At 41.9% G+C, this 17307-nt stretch overlaps 1 protein-coding gene across 2 annotated transcripts in view; it reads right to left on the reverse strand.

Moving 5' to 3' along the window:
* Nucleotides 1-284: 284 nt before the first annotated feature.
* C10H3orf33 (chromosome 10 C3orf33 homolog) overlaps nucleotides 285-17307 on the reverse strand; it is a 32598-nt gene continuing 15575 nt past the window's right edge. The window contains exons 3-6 of one of the 2 annotated variants that reach the window (XM_030217033.1): nucleotides 13629-13782; nucleotides 6422-6582; nucleotides 6202-6262; nucleotides 1676-1799 (exon numbers count right to left, since the gene is read on the reverse strand). In XM_030217033.1, coding sequence (XP_030072893.1) covers nucleotides 1771-1799; nucleotides 6202-6262; nucleotides 6422-6582; nucleotides 13629-13782 — 405 coding nt within the window. In that variant the 3' untranslated portion in view covers nucleotides 1676-1770. Of the gene's footprint in view, nucleotides 1800-6201; nucleotides 6263-6421; nucleotides 6583-13628; nucleotides 13783-17307 lie in introns of both variants that reach the window. The other variant, XM_030217032.1, reaches the window with a different exon arrangement.

Below are 17307 nucleotides of genomic sequence, written 5' to 3' on the forward strand. Positions count from 1 at the left end.
TTGAGCCTTCACAGAACAGCCGGACCAAATATTTAAACAAGAATTCTTTATTTCTTAAATCACCATATACTGAAGCTTGTTTACTGCAAAGGCAGGCTGTCTTACACATACAGTTGCTTATAAAGTCAGTGAAAAGTCCTCCCAGGGCTACCTTCCTGCCCAGCCCCCAAAACAGGATACAGCAGGTTAAAGACATCTTTTCTCTAATCCAGGCCTACCCCCAGCCCGGCCACACAGGTTCAAAGTCTCCTGGAAATGATTTCCTCCTTTGGCATTAGTGGAGAGTAGGTCCCTTCTTCTTCTTCGGAGCCCATCTTCAGACACTGCAGATCTTCCTGGGAACCCCCTAGAGGACCCTGCCTCATTGTTCTATTCCCCCTCTGGGGATTTTAACTCAGTCTGGGTACCACCCTCCAGGCTCAGCAAGCTAGCTGTGCCTGGTTGAATGGTTGAACCACCCCTTTGTTCTATACACTTCTCTAACCTCTTAAAGTGATCCAGTGAGGAAGTGTTATTAAGGGAGACTGGCAACTTCCTATACACTCCCTCACAGCATTTTATCCATGAACATTTGTTTTTGCAATAAACACAGCATCCACATCATGCTGAATAAAGTGATGAATGACATCCTTTACAACATCTTGGTAGTGTGGATTTTCATTGGAACTTCTGTCTACAGTTAATATAAAATGTTATTAACCTGTAGCATGGTCCAGCTGTTGTTAAGGACACAACACTGTTAGCCAGTTTCAGCTGGCTGTGCTCAAGGCCAAGCTTATAATAAAATAACAGTCTGACTTCCAACCAGGTGGGTTTAACTGTCTTCCAGTGTGTAAGCTAGTTTCAGTCTGATGCATCTATACACTGGCTGACCTACAGAGAGACCTGACAAAGCTAAGGGATACTATAGATAGCCACTACTGCTGACATCAGCAGCTCCAGACTAACACTATATTGGTCCATTGGCAAACATTTACAGCCCCCTATCCTGGGCTCCTCCCTCCCCCATGCACCAGATACTGTCCTCCCGCCAAACTCCCTAATGCTCAAAGCTATGAGCGCACCTATATTTGCATCTCATTAGCATTGTGCATTAGGGAGTTATTCTTCTGCACCAATTTGGCAGTATTTCTCCAGCACTGTTCAGTACAGTGCTGAGCAACTGCCTCTGAAGGAATGCTGCTTCTCTCTGTAGCATCCTTCCTCCTCTGACATAAGGTCCTGTTTCTGGGTGGGACGCTAGAGAGACTTCAGGCAGGTAAGAGAAGCAGCATGCGTGCGGAGGGCCAAGATGGGCAGGTAGACAGAGCTGAGAGAGGACGCGGACCGCAGAGGGGTGTACACCATTTCTCCTGTCTGAGGGCTGCAACAGAGGAGTTCTGGGGCCGCGTGTTGGAGATCAGAAGCTGATATCTACAGTCCTTTCTGTGCATGGTAAGTAGACAGCTTCTGTCTCAAAGTATGTACTTCAGTTTTGACTTTTATGCAATTTTTTTTTACAACTCAAATCCAGACAGTATAGCACTTCAGTTTTTAAAAGGATTTGCCATCCACTTTATAAATCGTTTTAGCTGTTGTACCGCAGTATTGGTGCTTATACTTTTGGTCAGTTTTTCCAGAACACTTGCTTCTTTCCATAATCCTCTTCCTTTCTTCTGAGCTTTCAGCTCTGCCTGAAGGAGTCTTGTCTGAAATTTCCAGTGTCGTTTAGAATCTTGAGGCAGCCCTTCAATAGCAATTGCTCTGCCGAGTCCTTGTCTCAAAACCTCTTCATTTAGGCACACACTGAAAAATCTGCCCTACAAATAAAGCAACACATTTGAAGATGTGAATGAATGCTACAATTTGAGCATTGAAACATGACAAAAACAGTTACTACTACTACTAGACGTATGCAGCACTGCTATGTTGGTACTGCAACACAGGGTAAAAACAAACCTGAGTGAAAGCTCTATTTTTATTGTCAATTATCCTCTAGTGATTTTGGATTTTCAGAGGAAATAGTACTTGATAAAGGAATCAATGTATGGTGGATTAAAGCAGCTAATAAATAACATGTGAAGATTCATATTTTGTACACCTGAAAAATGATATGGGAAGAACTATTTTTGCCAACTAAATGAAGTCATTATTAGTCTAGAGAGGTAGGCTTTTAGGACTACAAAGGCTCCTTTCTTAAAGAACATCAGTGCCCATTGATAATACTTTTTCTATTATATTATCCACTCTGACTCCAACCGAAATTGCTTCAGACTCCACAGCCTTCTCTAAGTAAACAAACTGCTGCATCACGCAGCTTAGTAAAACGACCCCTAAGAGTTTTTTTACAGCATTGCTCAGAAATTTTCAGCTTTGATAGCTTACTACTTACTGTATTTCTAGGCATTCCCTTTAGCCAGTGTTCTGTGCTGCAAGGCTTTCCTAGTCTGCCTCACAGGAAATGAAACGTCCTTTCTTTGTTGTTGTTGTTTTTCAGCCTCACATATTTGTATAAGGGATTTTTTTATATTTTAGTAGTGGCTTGAATTGTTCTATAGCTTTATCCAGTCATCTTCCTAGTAGTCGTTAAAGTGTGTAATAACTCTTCCACTTTAATCTGTAATTGGTGTCTAGGCAGTCTTTATATACTTTGAGCTTACAGAGTCACAAAATATATAAGAACTATACCAGGGCCATCTTGAAGGCTATGCAGCTGGTGTGACCACACAAGGCACAAAGGAGATAGGGTACAAAAATCTCCCCATCCACTGTCTCCACTGCAGTGGCTGTGGTGCAGTGGGTAGAACTGTGCCAGGTACTTGTAACCTGGACTGGCCACTGTTGGAAACAGGATATACTGGATTAGATGGACTCTTGGTCTGACCCAGCAGGGCAACTCTTTTGTTGTTATGGGTGAGGCAGGGCATTAAAGGGCATCTCACAAAGCACAATTCTGGCTTGGGATGCTCCTAGGCTATACCATAGTGTGAGTAGGTGTGTGTGTTTTATTATGCTTTTCCAAAACATTTAAGACCATGACTCCTTGTGGCAGTACTGTGAGATGGCCACTAGGGTCGCCAGTGCTATTTTGGATCGCAGCACTGGCAAGAACGACTGAGGATCACTCCTGCCCAGCCCAGCCCACTCGTATAAAGGACCACTAGTACCAAGGAATTTCAAAGATAGGCCTGAGAGGGGGTTTATGGTGCGGGAAGGGGTGCTTTGGCCACAATTTTTTGTAAGGTTGCTGACCCCTTTAAGATGCAGCCCAGAAGCATCAGACCACAGCTTGGTGGTCCATTGCTCCCAGGCTGAAAAATAACACCAACTTTTAGCTAGTTATTTTACCGGCTACAATGCAGTGCACTCAGTGTACACCACATGATGCAATACAGTATTTACATAGTAATGCATGGCTTTACATATATTTGCATCTCATTACAATGTACCACAGGGTAATCAAAATAACGATGCACTAGGGCACCAAAAGCAGTGTTGGAGCCCTTTAGACACATGTTAAGGGGCACATAATGCAGGTTAGTGCCCTAACACAACTTAATTACCACCCTTAGCCTTGAAACTTGTGAAATCCCTTTATTTGCCTGCAATATTTTAGCTCTGACCACAAGGGAACATTGAAAATTGAGAAGATAACATTGCAACTAATGTAATATATTATTCAATGTAGAAAATGTGAAAAAGCATGCAACACTAGCAAAACAGGCCTGAAGTTAAAGACAAGAATAAACTTATGGGCAAACATTACAAATAAAAAAAAACAAGCCAACTCCTCCTTGAGGGAATATTTTTTTCAGACCAGATCACTACTTCAATGACTTTATAATCAGGATACTAAAAGTGAAATTCAAAACAGTCTAGCAGGGGTGGACTGACAGTAGTCGGGGTCCCCGGGCTGTAAAAGTAATTGGGGCCCCTGGGCTGTAAAGGTCATTGGGCCCCCTCCCCTAACGCCGCTCCCCTCCCATACACCCTGAGCCAAAGTAGGCTTGCCCTGGTCCTACCTTGAAGGGTCCTAGTGGACCAGTGTCTTCTTGGGGAGGCAGGAAAGAACCCCACTCCGCCGTGTTTTCAATATGGCTGCCGAGACTTACCACGGTAGTCTCAGGGGTCTCAGCAGTCTCTGCAGCCATTTTTAAAACACGGCAGCACCACCAGGCAAAGTAGTGGCGGTGGGCAGGAAAAAAGTTTGATTCTTTCCTGCCTCCACAGAAGCCACTAGACCACCAGGGCCCTTCAAAAGTAGGACTAGAGAGGGCTGTAATGTGCGCTGGCAGCGGGCAACCAGGCAGAGCCTCTGGGCCCCTGGGCACTGCCCAGTTGCCAAAATGGTTAGTCCTCCCCTGCAGTCCAGGATCACAGACCTTTTGAAGTTAAAATAATCAACACTTCAACTGTAACAAAGATTGAACAGGGTTTTAAACTCACTGCCAGCCACTTTACCTTTCTAACACGTCAGCCCCTCGCTCCTTTTCTTTCCCCTTCACATCATTGTAATGTATTCCATGATTAATTTGTATAGCAAAAGCAATGTAATTGTTTGCCCTGACCTTGTCATTCTGTTTTGAGCTGAGGGAATGCTAGCTTCTGAAAATTACTGCATGGCCTAATTTTTTCAAAACTGAAAAACGTCCAAAAAGTGGCACAAAACAGCAGATGAACTTTTTAGTCCAAAACGCTATTTTCGGAACCCATTTTTAAGATGTTTTTCTATGCATTTTGTCTACAGTATGTCCAAATCACAAGGGGGCATGTTAGGGGCGGGATCTGGTGTTCCCAAAATGTGCATGTTTTTCTACCATAATGGAACAAAGCTAAAAGTTAGACATTTTGGTCTAGACTTGTTTCAATCATGACTAAGTCATAAAAAGGTGCCCTAAATGACAAACTCATCACTGGAGGGATTAAGGCATGAACCCCCCTTATTCCCACAGTGGGCACTAACCCCCCTTCCACCTCCCAAAGATGTGAATGAAACAGCACATACCAGGATCTATGACAGCTTCAGATAGGATGGCCATTCCTATTACAGCAGCAAGCAGGTCCCTGGAATAGCCTAGTGTCGGTGCAGTGCACTGTAGAGAAGGGGAGCCAGGCCCATATCCCACGCCAATTGTTACACTTGTGGTGGAAAGTGTGAGACCTCCAAAATCCACCAAAAACCTACTGTACCCACATATAGGTGACAACTGCAGACATAAGGGCTATTGTAATGGTGTACAGTTAGGTACAGAAGGTTTTTGGTGGGTTTTGGAGGGCTACCCATAAAATATAAGGGCAGTAAGATGTGTACCTGAGACCTTTTATGTGAAGTCTACTGCAGTGCCCCACTGCTCTGCTGGGATGTCTGTGGTGTCAGTCTACTAAGAATACTGGCCCCCCCAGACATTCCAACTGTTTGTTTTTGTATGTTTTTCCCCTGTATGTTGTTTTTTCCCCAAAAAAATAAAACACACTGAGCACAAAGAGCCAGATTCTATATATGGAGCTTAAAAAATCTGTGCAGAAAACATTTCCGCCTAAGCACAATCTATAAACAGCACCTAGATTTAGGCATGATATATAGAATACACCGTAAATCCTGGTGCATAGATTTAGCAACAGAGGGCCATATTCTATAACAATGCGCTTAAATTTTGGAATCCCCACAAAACGCCCATTTCCCCATCCATAACCATGCCCCTATTTGCCTGCATGCGTTAGAAGTTAGGCATACTGCATTACAGAATATGCTTAGCGAGTTAGCTTGTTAAGCCAAGTTATGAACGCTGTTTTAGAACACGCCTGGATTTCAGCATGGAACGTCAGGTGTGCTATATAGAATCGGGGGAAAACGTCTACAAAACATCTAGCAAATGGCCTTTTGTGAAACAAAAAAAAGAGAAGTTTTTCTGGTTCAAAAATTGCTATGTTCGTCACTTGATTTTTGGATATTTTCAGCAAAACGTCCAAAATCAGATTTAGATGTCATATCGAAAATGTCCCTCTAAATTAATTAAGTTATTCCAAAAAAGGCATCACCTTAATTGTTTTTAGCTTGACTTGTTTCTACACATACACCTAGCCAAACTATTTCAAAGTAACAAAACCAGTCCTTCAATAAGTGGAAATACATAATAATTAAGGAATACCTTTCTTATATAGTAAAACAATACAATTGCAATAAATTAATAGTTCTAAAGTAACTCAAAGTAAGTTACCTACCTGTAAGGGTGATGTCACCCATGTGTGTGACTGATTTATCTGCTTGCCCATGGAGAAAGTACTTTTCCGGTGGAGAAAATATGCAATAAAGTACAGAAAAATGTAACTGCAAGAAGTATAAGCCCAACTGTTCTAAATGATGAATTAACAATTATAATGGCCACTCTGACAAACTCAGCTCACAGAAATACAAAAACAAAGATGTCTTTACAACACTTACCCGGTTCACTAAAATGAAGCAGTCAAGTACTGAATCATCTCTTCTAAGAAGTTGGAACCACAGCATTTCTGAGGGTTTCAGATATTCATGTAACCAGAGCTTGCCATTCTGGGTCAGTTCCACTCCGGCTAGTCTAACCAGCAACTTGCCATTAGATTGCACTAAATAAAAAGAGGGATTTTCCTTTATTTCAAAGCTTGCCACCAAAACAATAACCAGTGATGACATCTTTAGAGGAACCACACTGCTCAAAAATTGTGATTTAAACACATCGCAAAGGTAGTCCCCTATACTCAAGTACCAAGTCAGTAATGGAACTGCTACTTGCAAGATGGTTTCTTGGAAGACTATTAGTAGGGGACTTTTAGTGTAAAAACTTATATTCCACATTATTTCAAACTAGTAAAAAATGCCGGTTTAAAAGGGAAGGAAACGGGCGCTAGCAAGGCCAACCCCCACCCTCCCTCCCTCCCTCGCTGTTCCAGACTCTGCCGTCCCTCCGTTTTCACCCCCCCTTTCCGCGACCCAGTCGACCCCCCTTCTCGGCGAAAACTGTCCCCCGCCGCCGTCCAGTACCTGCGCTGACATGGGACCCCATCTAGAAACACACAAGGAAATCGCCCAAGATAGCTTGATCTGCATCCTCAGACAGTCAGGATGTTTTGGCCCCTAGAGCTCAGGAAAGAATCCAAAATGGGAACCAGACGGAACTCCCGAGTAGCATGCCAGCTACTGAGAGCAAACTGTGGAAACCGCAAAGTGGAAAGGATAAGGAGTAGGAAACCCAGGCAAATATGGTACTAATGAATAATGTGAACTTCTCTTCTTTCTACAATTACAGCTATTCCAATCCCATTACCACCTTGGACTACAGCAATACTTGCCAATCAGTACTATATTAATAAAATCTCCAAAAAAATGAGGGATTAAATATATTGTGAGGAAGCAAACATAGTGAAGAAACAATGGCGTTATTCAAAAGAACCTTCCTATTCTGTGCCTATGGAGAATATCTATTGAATAAGACTCAATGAATCTGCACAGAACCTTATGTTTTGTACTTCCTTAGAAAAGTGACTGTGAAGAGAGAAGCTGGCTCTAATTATAAGCAGGAGGACTTGAACTGTTTTACTAGTCTGATAGCTGGAGGAGATACTAAGCCTACTTTCAGGTCCTGAACAACTACTTTCAAGTTAATTTTTTTGGTTCAATACACTAGTATATTAGCAAAAATAGGAAAAATGTCATAATTAACAAAAGCATCTAAAGCATCAATTTAGAGAGGAAGATGGTAATTTTTTTAGATCCACAATGTAATCATTTGATCTTATTTAGCTTGGTATGTAATTAAGTTGTGCATCTAAAGACAGTCTGTCTTCCTGATTTTGCCAGCCCTGCATGTTTAAACATTTGTTAACCTTCTTGGTTTTCTTTGAACTAATGTTTCCAATCTCTCAATAAGCAGCGCAACTATGAAAAACACTTTTCAGATGATGCATGAGCATCGTGGAAAAATATTGACCGTTGCACAAAAGTCATAACTGGTGGCTGGACAGAGTACAAATATACCAGGCTCCAAAAGGGACTGTGGTACGTCTGTGGTTCCTGTCCAAAATCTTTCAGTGCAATAGTTGTTAGAAATAGGTAGAGGAAAGGGGAAAGATGTGGTGGTAAAAACAGGGAATATACTACTACTACTTATCATTTCTATAGCGCTGCAAGGCATACGCAGCGCTGTACACCATGCACAAAAAAGACAGTCCCTGCTCAAAGAGCTTACAATCTAGATAAGGCAGGCAGGCAGACAGACCGAACAATTGAAGGGTAAGGGAATATACCTGAAGAACTGGATTAGTAGCAGATAAAGAAAAGATTACAAAATAAGAAGGCCTTTTACATATTGATGTTGAAATGTTAGCAGAAATTAGGGGGTCCTTTTACAAAACTAAGATACAAAGTGGCCTCAGCGTGTCCTTACGTGGATTTTTCCCGCACACTAAGGCTGTTTTTACCCCACAGCCGGAAAATGGCCTATTTTGCATTTTGCCATGTGCTAATGTGGCCATTAGTAAAACTAGTGCACAAGCCCTTATCACCACTTATTCTGAAGACAGTACAGGCTCGCATGACAATTCCATAATAATCAGTTATCGCAGTCTTGTAGCTGCGCTGATTCATGCTATCATGCTCACTCTCTGCCCCTAGACACACCCCCTCGAGAAAAACTTTTAAAAATGTTAGTGTGTGGTTTACGCACACGCTAGCGTTTACCACAGCTTAGTAAAAGGAGCCCTAGGGAAGCTAGCAAACTTGGTAAGCTAATAACACAGAGCCTGGGAGAGTGCGAGAAGCAAGCGCAGGGCTCAGAACGGAGGGAGAAAAGCTGTACGGGGGGGCCGGAAGACCAGATTATTGGATGGCCGTCCAGATTCTCAGGTGGTTGGCAGGCAATTTTAAAAGGTCCAGATTTCTATACTTCTACTGTAACAGGTGATTTCAATTACCCCAACCACCATAAAAAAAAATGTTACAAATGGAACCCCACAGCGTAGAAGTACTCAATTCAACAAACCAAGCTAAAACTTTACAAACTATAGTATAAGAGAGCAGAATCCTCAGAAACCCACGCTTACCTTGTAATGACATAAGCATACTAGGGTCATTATACAATCACTGAAACTACAACTCATCTACCGTAGTTTCAAAATCAATTTTCTTTAAAAAAAATGTACAAATTTCTTTAATTTTTCCCATTGAACAGATGTGAGTATTCATTGTAGAATTCACTGTTTTTTGAAACCTCTGCGCAATATATTAGAAAATTGGAAACCATCAAGTGTGAGGTACAAATTTATAGAGTTCTTTTTTTTGGCCCTGATCAGGCCTTTTTCTCCCTAATAGTCTTTTGAAAAATAATTTTTTAAATAAAAACTTTTTGAAGAAATTATTTTGGCACAACAATTCCAATCAAACATACTGCCTGATCTAACAAACATAGGGGACCTTTTACAAAGGTGTGTAAGGCCTACGCACGTCCAGCATGCGCCAAATCAGAATTACTGTCTGGCTACTGCGTGCCCTGGGTAGTATTCTGAATTGGCGCACGCCAAAAACACGTAGAAATTATTTTCTATTTTCTACCGCGTGGTGCTTACCCAGCAGTAAATGTGTGCTGCACGCCTAACGCCCGGGTAGCATGTAAAACCTTACCACTAAGTCAATACGTGGCAGTAAGGTCTCAAGCCGAAAATGGGTGCACGCTGGTTTTTATTTTGCTGCATGTCCATTTTCCGGCCCCTTAATTTTAGAGTCCAATGTTCCCATAAGCCATATGGGAACAGATTGATGGGAACATTGGACACTAAAGGGTTAAACAAGGCCCTTTTTCCAGGATGCAGCAAAAACTAGCCCAAGCCAAAAGATGTGCTCGCACTGCCACAGGTCACTTTTTGCAGTAGCTTAGTAAAAGGGCTCCATACTTAATAAAAAAAAAACATAGTGCCTGATCTAACAAACATACTCTTAAAAAAGAAACAAGACTCCTGTTTGTTTAATTTTTTTTTTCTTTATATTGGGTTTTGCCTCTTCTCCATGTGGTGGACTGAGTAGGGCATTTGGGGTATGTCTTTAATATTTAATTTCCTGTATTTTTCTAACTGATGTTAATGCCTTGCTGTTTCTGTTACAAGAGTTTTTCTTGGAGATATATATATATATATGTATGTATGTGTGTATATACAGATAGATACTGTTATCTATAGATAGATAAGTAGATATACCGTACAGATTTGCGATGTATTTGAGATCAAGTTATTATGTTTTCACCCAAACAACTATTTAGGACTTAGATACTGCTGTTCATACGATAATGGACCGGATATCAATTGTGTCTGATTTCCTACTGCTATTCTAACATGCAAATTGTACTATGGTCCTCTGAAAAAAAGGCTTTTCCACATATGAAATTCTGTTTTACCACCAGGTATCTCTCTATATAAAATGCACCTCCAACGTTCTAATGAACCCGGAAGGAAGCCTGAAACCGAAGATGTAGTTGTGTAGATCACTTTTTGCTCATGAGTGTCTGCCCCGCCCTCGAGTCACAACATGATGATGTAGAGGGCAGAGCACTGACACTCACCGAATCGCATCGCTCACCCGTCGCTACGCCACGAAACGTAACGTCACACGCATCACGGACCTATGAGAACGACGGCCATGAAAAAAGTAAGGAATATCAGCAGCTGCTGCAACTCGGAGGGAGGCCGGGAGGACCTTGGAAATCGGAGGGAGGGGGGACCCTGGAACTGCGAGGGAGGGAGGGAGGGAGGAAGAGGGGGGACCCTGGAACTTGGAGGGAAGGGGGGACCCTGGAACTTGGAGAGAAGGGAGGGAGGGAGGAGGACACTGGAACTTGGACGGAAGGAGGCAGGGAGGGGGGACACGGCCCTGCAACTCGGAGGGAGGGAGGGAACGGCCCTGCAACTCGGAGGGAGGGAGGGAACATCCCTGCAACTCGGAGGGTGAGAACACATTTAGCCTAACAATCCCTTTCAAAACATTTAATTGCAGAAACGCAATACCTTGCTAGCGCCCGTTTCATTGGTTTCAGAAACGGGCCTTTTATTCTAGTATTTACATAATTTTAGTCAATCAATAATGAAAAAGTTGGTCTGTAAACAAACAATACAATTATTTTTCCCTCATTTTTCAGTCTCTATTAGATCTCCCCCCTGCAGAGAGCAAGCCAGAGCAACATGTGTGTCTCTGCTGGCTAGATGGGTTAAATGTAAATCTTCTAAAAGGCTTATATGTAGTGCTACTCCCTTGGGGCCCCTTTTACCAAACTGCTTCAAAAGGGGGCCGGTACTGGTGTCAGCGTGTGTTTTACACGTGCACCGAGGCCCCCTTTTAACTGCAGATTGTAAAAGGGAAGTCTCAACTTCCTGCAGGAAATGGTCATGTGGCAAGTAAAGCACTTGCTGCACAGCTGTTTCAAAGGGTGGGGGGGAGAGCCCTTACCGCCACCCAATGAGGTGGTAGTAAGGGCTCCCACATTAACTCGGCGGTACACTCTGGCGCTACAAAAATAAATAAACAAATTTTTGTAGAGCTGGGAATGACATGCTAGGGGTGGGAAGTTCCGACGGGCTGCTGAGGTAGCCCGGCGGTACTTCCTGTATAGTGAGCAGTAAACCAGCATTGGGCTTACTGCCGCTTAGTAAAAGGAGCCCATAGTTTGCAGGACTTAGGCTAGCTGTGCTTCCTCACTTCATGAGAAACAGGGCAAAGCTTTTATAAACACACCTGAACCCTGCCAGCCACAAAGGAAGAGGTAACTAACATGAGTGTCTTGCTCCACAGCTCTATAGCCCAAGACAGCAAAGCAGCCCAAACAAAATAATTCTAGTTGCAGCTTTTTGCACACACAGTATTATTTAAGGATTTAGCTACAACAACTGATAAGGTAATATTTTTGCCAGTTAGAATGATTCAATTTTATAACCAACACAACATTTTCAAAAATAACATAAGAACATAAGAGTAGCCACAATGAGTCAGACTAATGGTCCATCTAGCCCAGTATCCTGGTTCCAAAAGTGACCAAGCCAGGTCATAAGTACCTGGCAGAAACCCAAATCATGGCAACATTCCATGCTACAAATCCCAGGGCAAGCAGTTGCTTCCCCATGTCCGTCTCATTAGTAGACTACGGACGTTTCCTCCAGGAACTTGTCCAAACCTTTTTTAAACCCAAACATGCTCCTTGCTGTTACCACATCCTCTGGCAAAGAGTTACCGATCTTAACTATTCATTGAGTGAAAAAATATTTCCTCTTATTTGTTTTACTTCCATGTAACTTCCCTGAGTGTCTCTTAGTCTTTGTACTTTAAGAATGAGTAAAAAAATTGATTTACTTCTACTCATTTTACACCACTAAGGATTTCGTAGACCTCAATCATATCTCCCCTCATCCGTCTCTTTTCCAAGCTGAAGAGCCCTAACCTCTTTAGCCTTTCCTCATATGAGAGGCGTTCTATCCTCTTTATCATTTTGGATGCTCTTCTTTGAATCTTTTCTAATTCCGCTATATCTTTCTTGAGATATGGCGACCAGAACTGAATGCAATACTCAAAAGTGGAACGATACAGAGGCATTTTAGTATTTTCGGTCTTATTCACCATCCCTTTCCTAATAATTCCTAGCATCCTGTTTGCTTTTTTGGCTGCCACCGTACACTGAGCAGAAGATTTCAATGTATTATCTACAACGACACCTAGATCTTTCTTGAGTGCTGACCCCCAAGGTGGACCCTAGCATCAGGTAACTACAATTTGATTATTCTTTCCAATGTGCATCACATTGCTTTTGTCCACGTTTAATGTCATCTGTCATTTGAGAGCCCAGTCTAACAATTTTCTAAGGTCTTCCTACAATATTTCACAGTCTGCATGTATTTTAACAACTTTGAATAGTTTTGCGTCACTGCAAATTTAATCACCTCACTCGTCGTTCCAATTTCCGTATCATTTATAAATGATAATATAGCACTGGTCCCTGCGGCACTCCACTATTCACTCTCCTCCACTGAGAGAAATGACCATTTAACCCTATCCTCTGTTTTCTGTCCAATAACCAATTCTTAATTCACACCAGAAATTTGCCTTCTATCCCATGACTCTTTAATTTTCTCAGAAGTCTCTCATGAGGAACTTTATCAAAAGCTTTCTGAAAACCTAGATACGCTACATCAACCTGCTCACCTTTATCTATTATCCACATGTTTATTCACACCTTCAAAGAACTGAAGCAAATTGGTGAGGTAAGATTTCCCTTGGCTGAACCCATGCTGACTCTTTCCCATTAAATCATGTTTGTCTATGTGTTCTGTAAGTTTGTTCTTTATAATAGTTTCCACTATTTTGCCCAGCACTGACGTCGGGCTTACCGGTCTGTAAATTTCCCGGATCACCCCTGAAACCCTTTTTAAATATGATGTAGCATTCTTTCTGGATATGATCATTAACTATTTTCTAGGTAACAAAGGCCCACAGAACCTACTATGTGAGTGTTCATGCATGTCTTTCCTGGCTAGATACAGATATGGTGCTTATAATCTATATATGCATCTGCAGAACAGATAAATATAGCACAATGCATACCTTGTAACACTATATAAATCAATTTACTTTCATTTTTACTTACATCTTCTTTGCCATGATGACATAAAAGGAAGACTAATAGGTATATGTTCCACTTCTAGTCCTTCCTCGGTTACATGAAGTAATCTCCCTCGAAGCTTAACATTCTTTAGTATAAATTCCTCTGGAATATCAACAGCCTTTTTAAACTTAGTTGTCTGTCAATTAAAAAGAAAATGTAGAAAGAAAGGGGAGAAATATAATTAAGTGACGACTATTTAAGGAACAAAACCACAAGGAAAAAAAAAAACCCTGAATAATAATTGTAGAGATTTACATCCATTTCTTAGGGACATTTTTATATAACATTTGCATAAGCTATAAACCACAGACGTGTGTTTTCTAGTCTTGTGCACTCATTTGAAAAGACAGTAAATGCCAAAAATATTTCCTCTTTCATTTCATATCATTTTAAACCTGAAATGACAAAAACAAAAATCCCCAAAATTTACAAAATTCCCATAAATGACAGGACACATGAAGCTAAACAAAATTAAAAAATTTGGCTTGCACATCTCCAAAGATAAAGGGGTCCTTGTACTAAGGTGTGCTAATGGATTTAGCATGAGCTAAATGATAAGATTATTCCTATGGGCGTCTTATCAGTTAGCGCATCTTAGTTAAAGGACCCCAAAGTCTTCACTTATAGTAAATGACTGAAAATGCTTTAATTTTACAATCCAACTCTCTGAGACAGGTTCCCACTTATTCAATTTGTACAAAACCACAGTTCATAATCACTTATATCATTTATCAGTTCTAATGGTGACCTCAGTGGTGCTCATGACTAATACAAGAGAATAGCAATGGATCCAGCACCCACCTCTTCATCGGCTCACCCGATTACCATACATCAAAAATATCTTGCACACTATTTTAACTCCTTCAAGTAATAAGTACTTATCTTTTATGTGTGTCAGACTGGGGGGTTAAAAACGTCCGAAGGAGAAATTAGATCTTACCTGCTAATTTTCTTTCCTTTAGTCCCTCCGGACCGGACCAGGATTGGACTGTTGGGGTTGTGCCCGCCTACCAGCAGGTGGAGACTGAGAAAAACTCTGACTCTAGAGAGCCAATAGGAGCCCTGGCCACGTGACCTTAGCATCAGTATTTGAATAACAAAGCAGGAAAGAAAGAAAGAACTTCTGTGCCGTATGGAATCCTAGCAGCCACAAATTCCTCGGCAAAACCGAGTACTAGAGCTCACCAGCAACTCTCACCAGAGAAGTGGTATGGCCCATTTGTATTAGAGCTCGCCAGCAACTCTCACCAGAGAAGTGGCATGGCCCATTCATATTAGAGCTCACCAGCATCTCTCACCAGAGAAGTAGTATCACTCACTTAAGGTTTCATATATATTCCATCAACTGAGCTCACCAGCAACTCTCAACAGAGAAGTGGTATAACATATTTAAGGCTTTATATCTATTCCAGCAACTGAGCTCACCAGCAACTCTCATCAAAGAAGTGGTATGACCCATTAAGGTTTTATATATATTCCAGCAACCGAGCTCACCAGCAACCACCAGAGAAGAGGTATGGACCACGCAAAGTCTTTTTTTTTTTTTAATATATATATACAGTATCATCTGTTTGTTTGTTTTTTTGAAACATTCCACTTCCAAACTTAATAAAAGAATCTAAAGAGTTGATAGAACATGGGAGGGGCCTGGTCCGGTCCGGAGGGACTAAAGGAAAGAAAATTAGCAGGTAAGATCTAATTTCTCCTTCCTTAGCGTCCCTCCGGACCGGACCAGGATTGGACTGTTGGGAAGTACCAAAGCAGTAATCTTACGGGAGGGACAGACATTGAGAATGCGGTAGAGTCCCTGAAAACACCCAAACTAGGATGAATACGAAGCCAAAAGCTTGATCCAAGAACCGCCAATAAACTAAATAGAATAACTACAAAGCAAAAAAGCTGAAAAGTCCAAGCGACGCTGAACATTGTCCCCTACCAAGTGGCGGCTATATAATGTCCCCCTACTGCACTATCAGTGCAGCGCAAAGGACAGAGAGACTCGAGAAAAACAAAAAAAAAAACGACTGAAAGAAAGATGGCAAAGGTAGAAGCAGAGCCGCCTGTAAACAAAAAACTGCAATGAATCTACCTCAGCTGAGAAAGTGGAAACCGAAATCCTGAAGTACAATACTCCCGATATTGTAGACTATTGCTGACCTAGCAACAGATTGGAAGTATGTAAAGCCTGTCAGTGAGAAAGTACCTGATCACTAGAAGCTAAATAGGTAAAAACAAGAATACAGTTAAATACTATGCAGAAGAAGAAGGTACCTAAATCCCTGCTGCAAACTAGACTGAAGGTGCAAATAAACTGACAGCCGCTGCAGTTACCCAACATGAAGAAAACATATCTCAGAGCGCAATTAAAATGAGAGAGAAAGAATCATCTGTAGCTGTTGCCTCTGCAAGAAGATCACCTGACACTCTTGTCGTAAACCCCCAATTAGTGAAAACGGGAATAAATTAACAGTAGACACTTGTTAGTACCTTTCATCTGTTAGATACATATAGAAGTCCATAAAACACTACACAGTTCCAGGAATAACATGTATAGAATGTTTGTACGTTTAGGAAGCTAGCCAGGTGCTCATGGTCTGGATTGGCCGTGGACTGTACCGACGAAGAAGCAGGAAATCCGTGCCGCCGAAAAACAGATAGCCTCCGATGCCGCACAAAACATGGTTTAGCCTCTGGCCCGAACAGGAACCGTCAATACAGCTCCCAAGCTATACAGACCCGTCCAAGAGCGAGCACGCACTTAACAGTTCGCGCCTCTTTTTTTTTTTTTTTTTTAACTACCGCCGCTAACAACGCCGGATAGCAGAGGAAAAATAATGAAGATAACAAAAAAACGCCGATTAAAGTCACAGACGCTGACTTTTCACTTTTTTTTTTTTAAATAGCTCCGCCAGAAAAGAAAATAAAGACTCTTCAAACAGAATAAGACAGAAGAGGTACCTGCTCGTTATAAGCCTGGGGAAAGCAAAAACTACTTCCTTTCAATTCCTTTCATTTGAATTAATTCTTTTAATTTTCTTTTACTTGATTTAATTCTTTAAAAACAGCTGCCTATTAAAAGTGGCTGCCTCTCCCAAAGACGGTACACCTTTCCAGAGAAAGGGACGGCCCTTCCCTGCTAAGCCAGGGAGATGGGGAGGAAGGGGGGTGGACTCGAGACACCCGAGTTTAACACCCCAGAGGCTGTCAAAGAAAGAAAAGAAACCCTGTCAAGCCTCTAATTATGATTCCAGGCACAGAAGAAGTTTTATAAATATATCTGTAATATCTTATAGTGAAAAAGAGAGAGAGAGAGAGAGACTAATGGGCTCACTTCCTACCTGCTGAGAGACTGAGAAAATACTGAGGCTAAGGTCACATGGCCAGGGCTCCTATTGGCTCTCTAGAGTCAGAGTTTTTCTCAGTCTCCACCTGCTGGTAGGCGGGCACAACCCCAACAGTCCAATCCTGGTCCGGTCCAGAGGGACGCTAAGGAAATGCATGTTTCACCCATAAATGGGCTTTCTCAAGGACTCTCCCCCTAAGCCCTTGCGAAAGGGTTTATCCCACAAAGGCTATAGCAAAGCTGACGCTCATGACGGCTTAGCGGAAGAGTCCTTGAGACAGCCCATTTACGGGCGAAACATGCATGTCGGACATTTTT

The sequence above is a fragment of the Microcaecilia unicolor genome, chromosome 10 (assembly GCF_901765095.1).
Source record: "Microcaecilia unicolor chromosome 10, aMicUni1.1, whole genome shotgun sequence".
Classification (NCBI taxonomy): domain Eukaryota; kingdom Metazoa; phylum Chordata; class Amphibia; order Gymnophiona; family Siphonopidae; genus Microcaecilia; species Microcaecilia unicolor.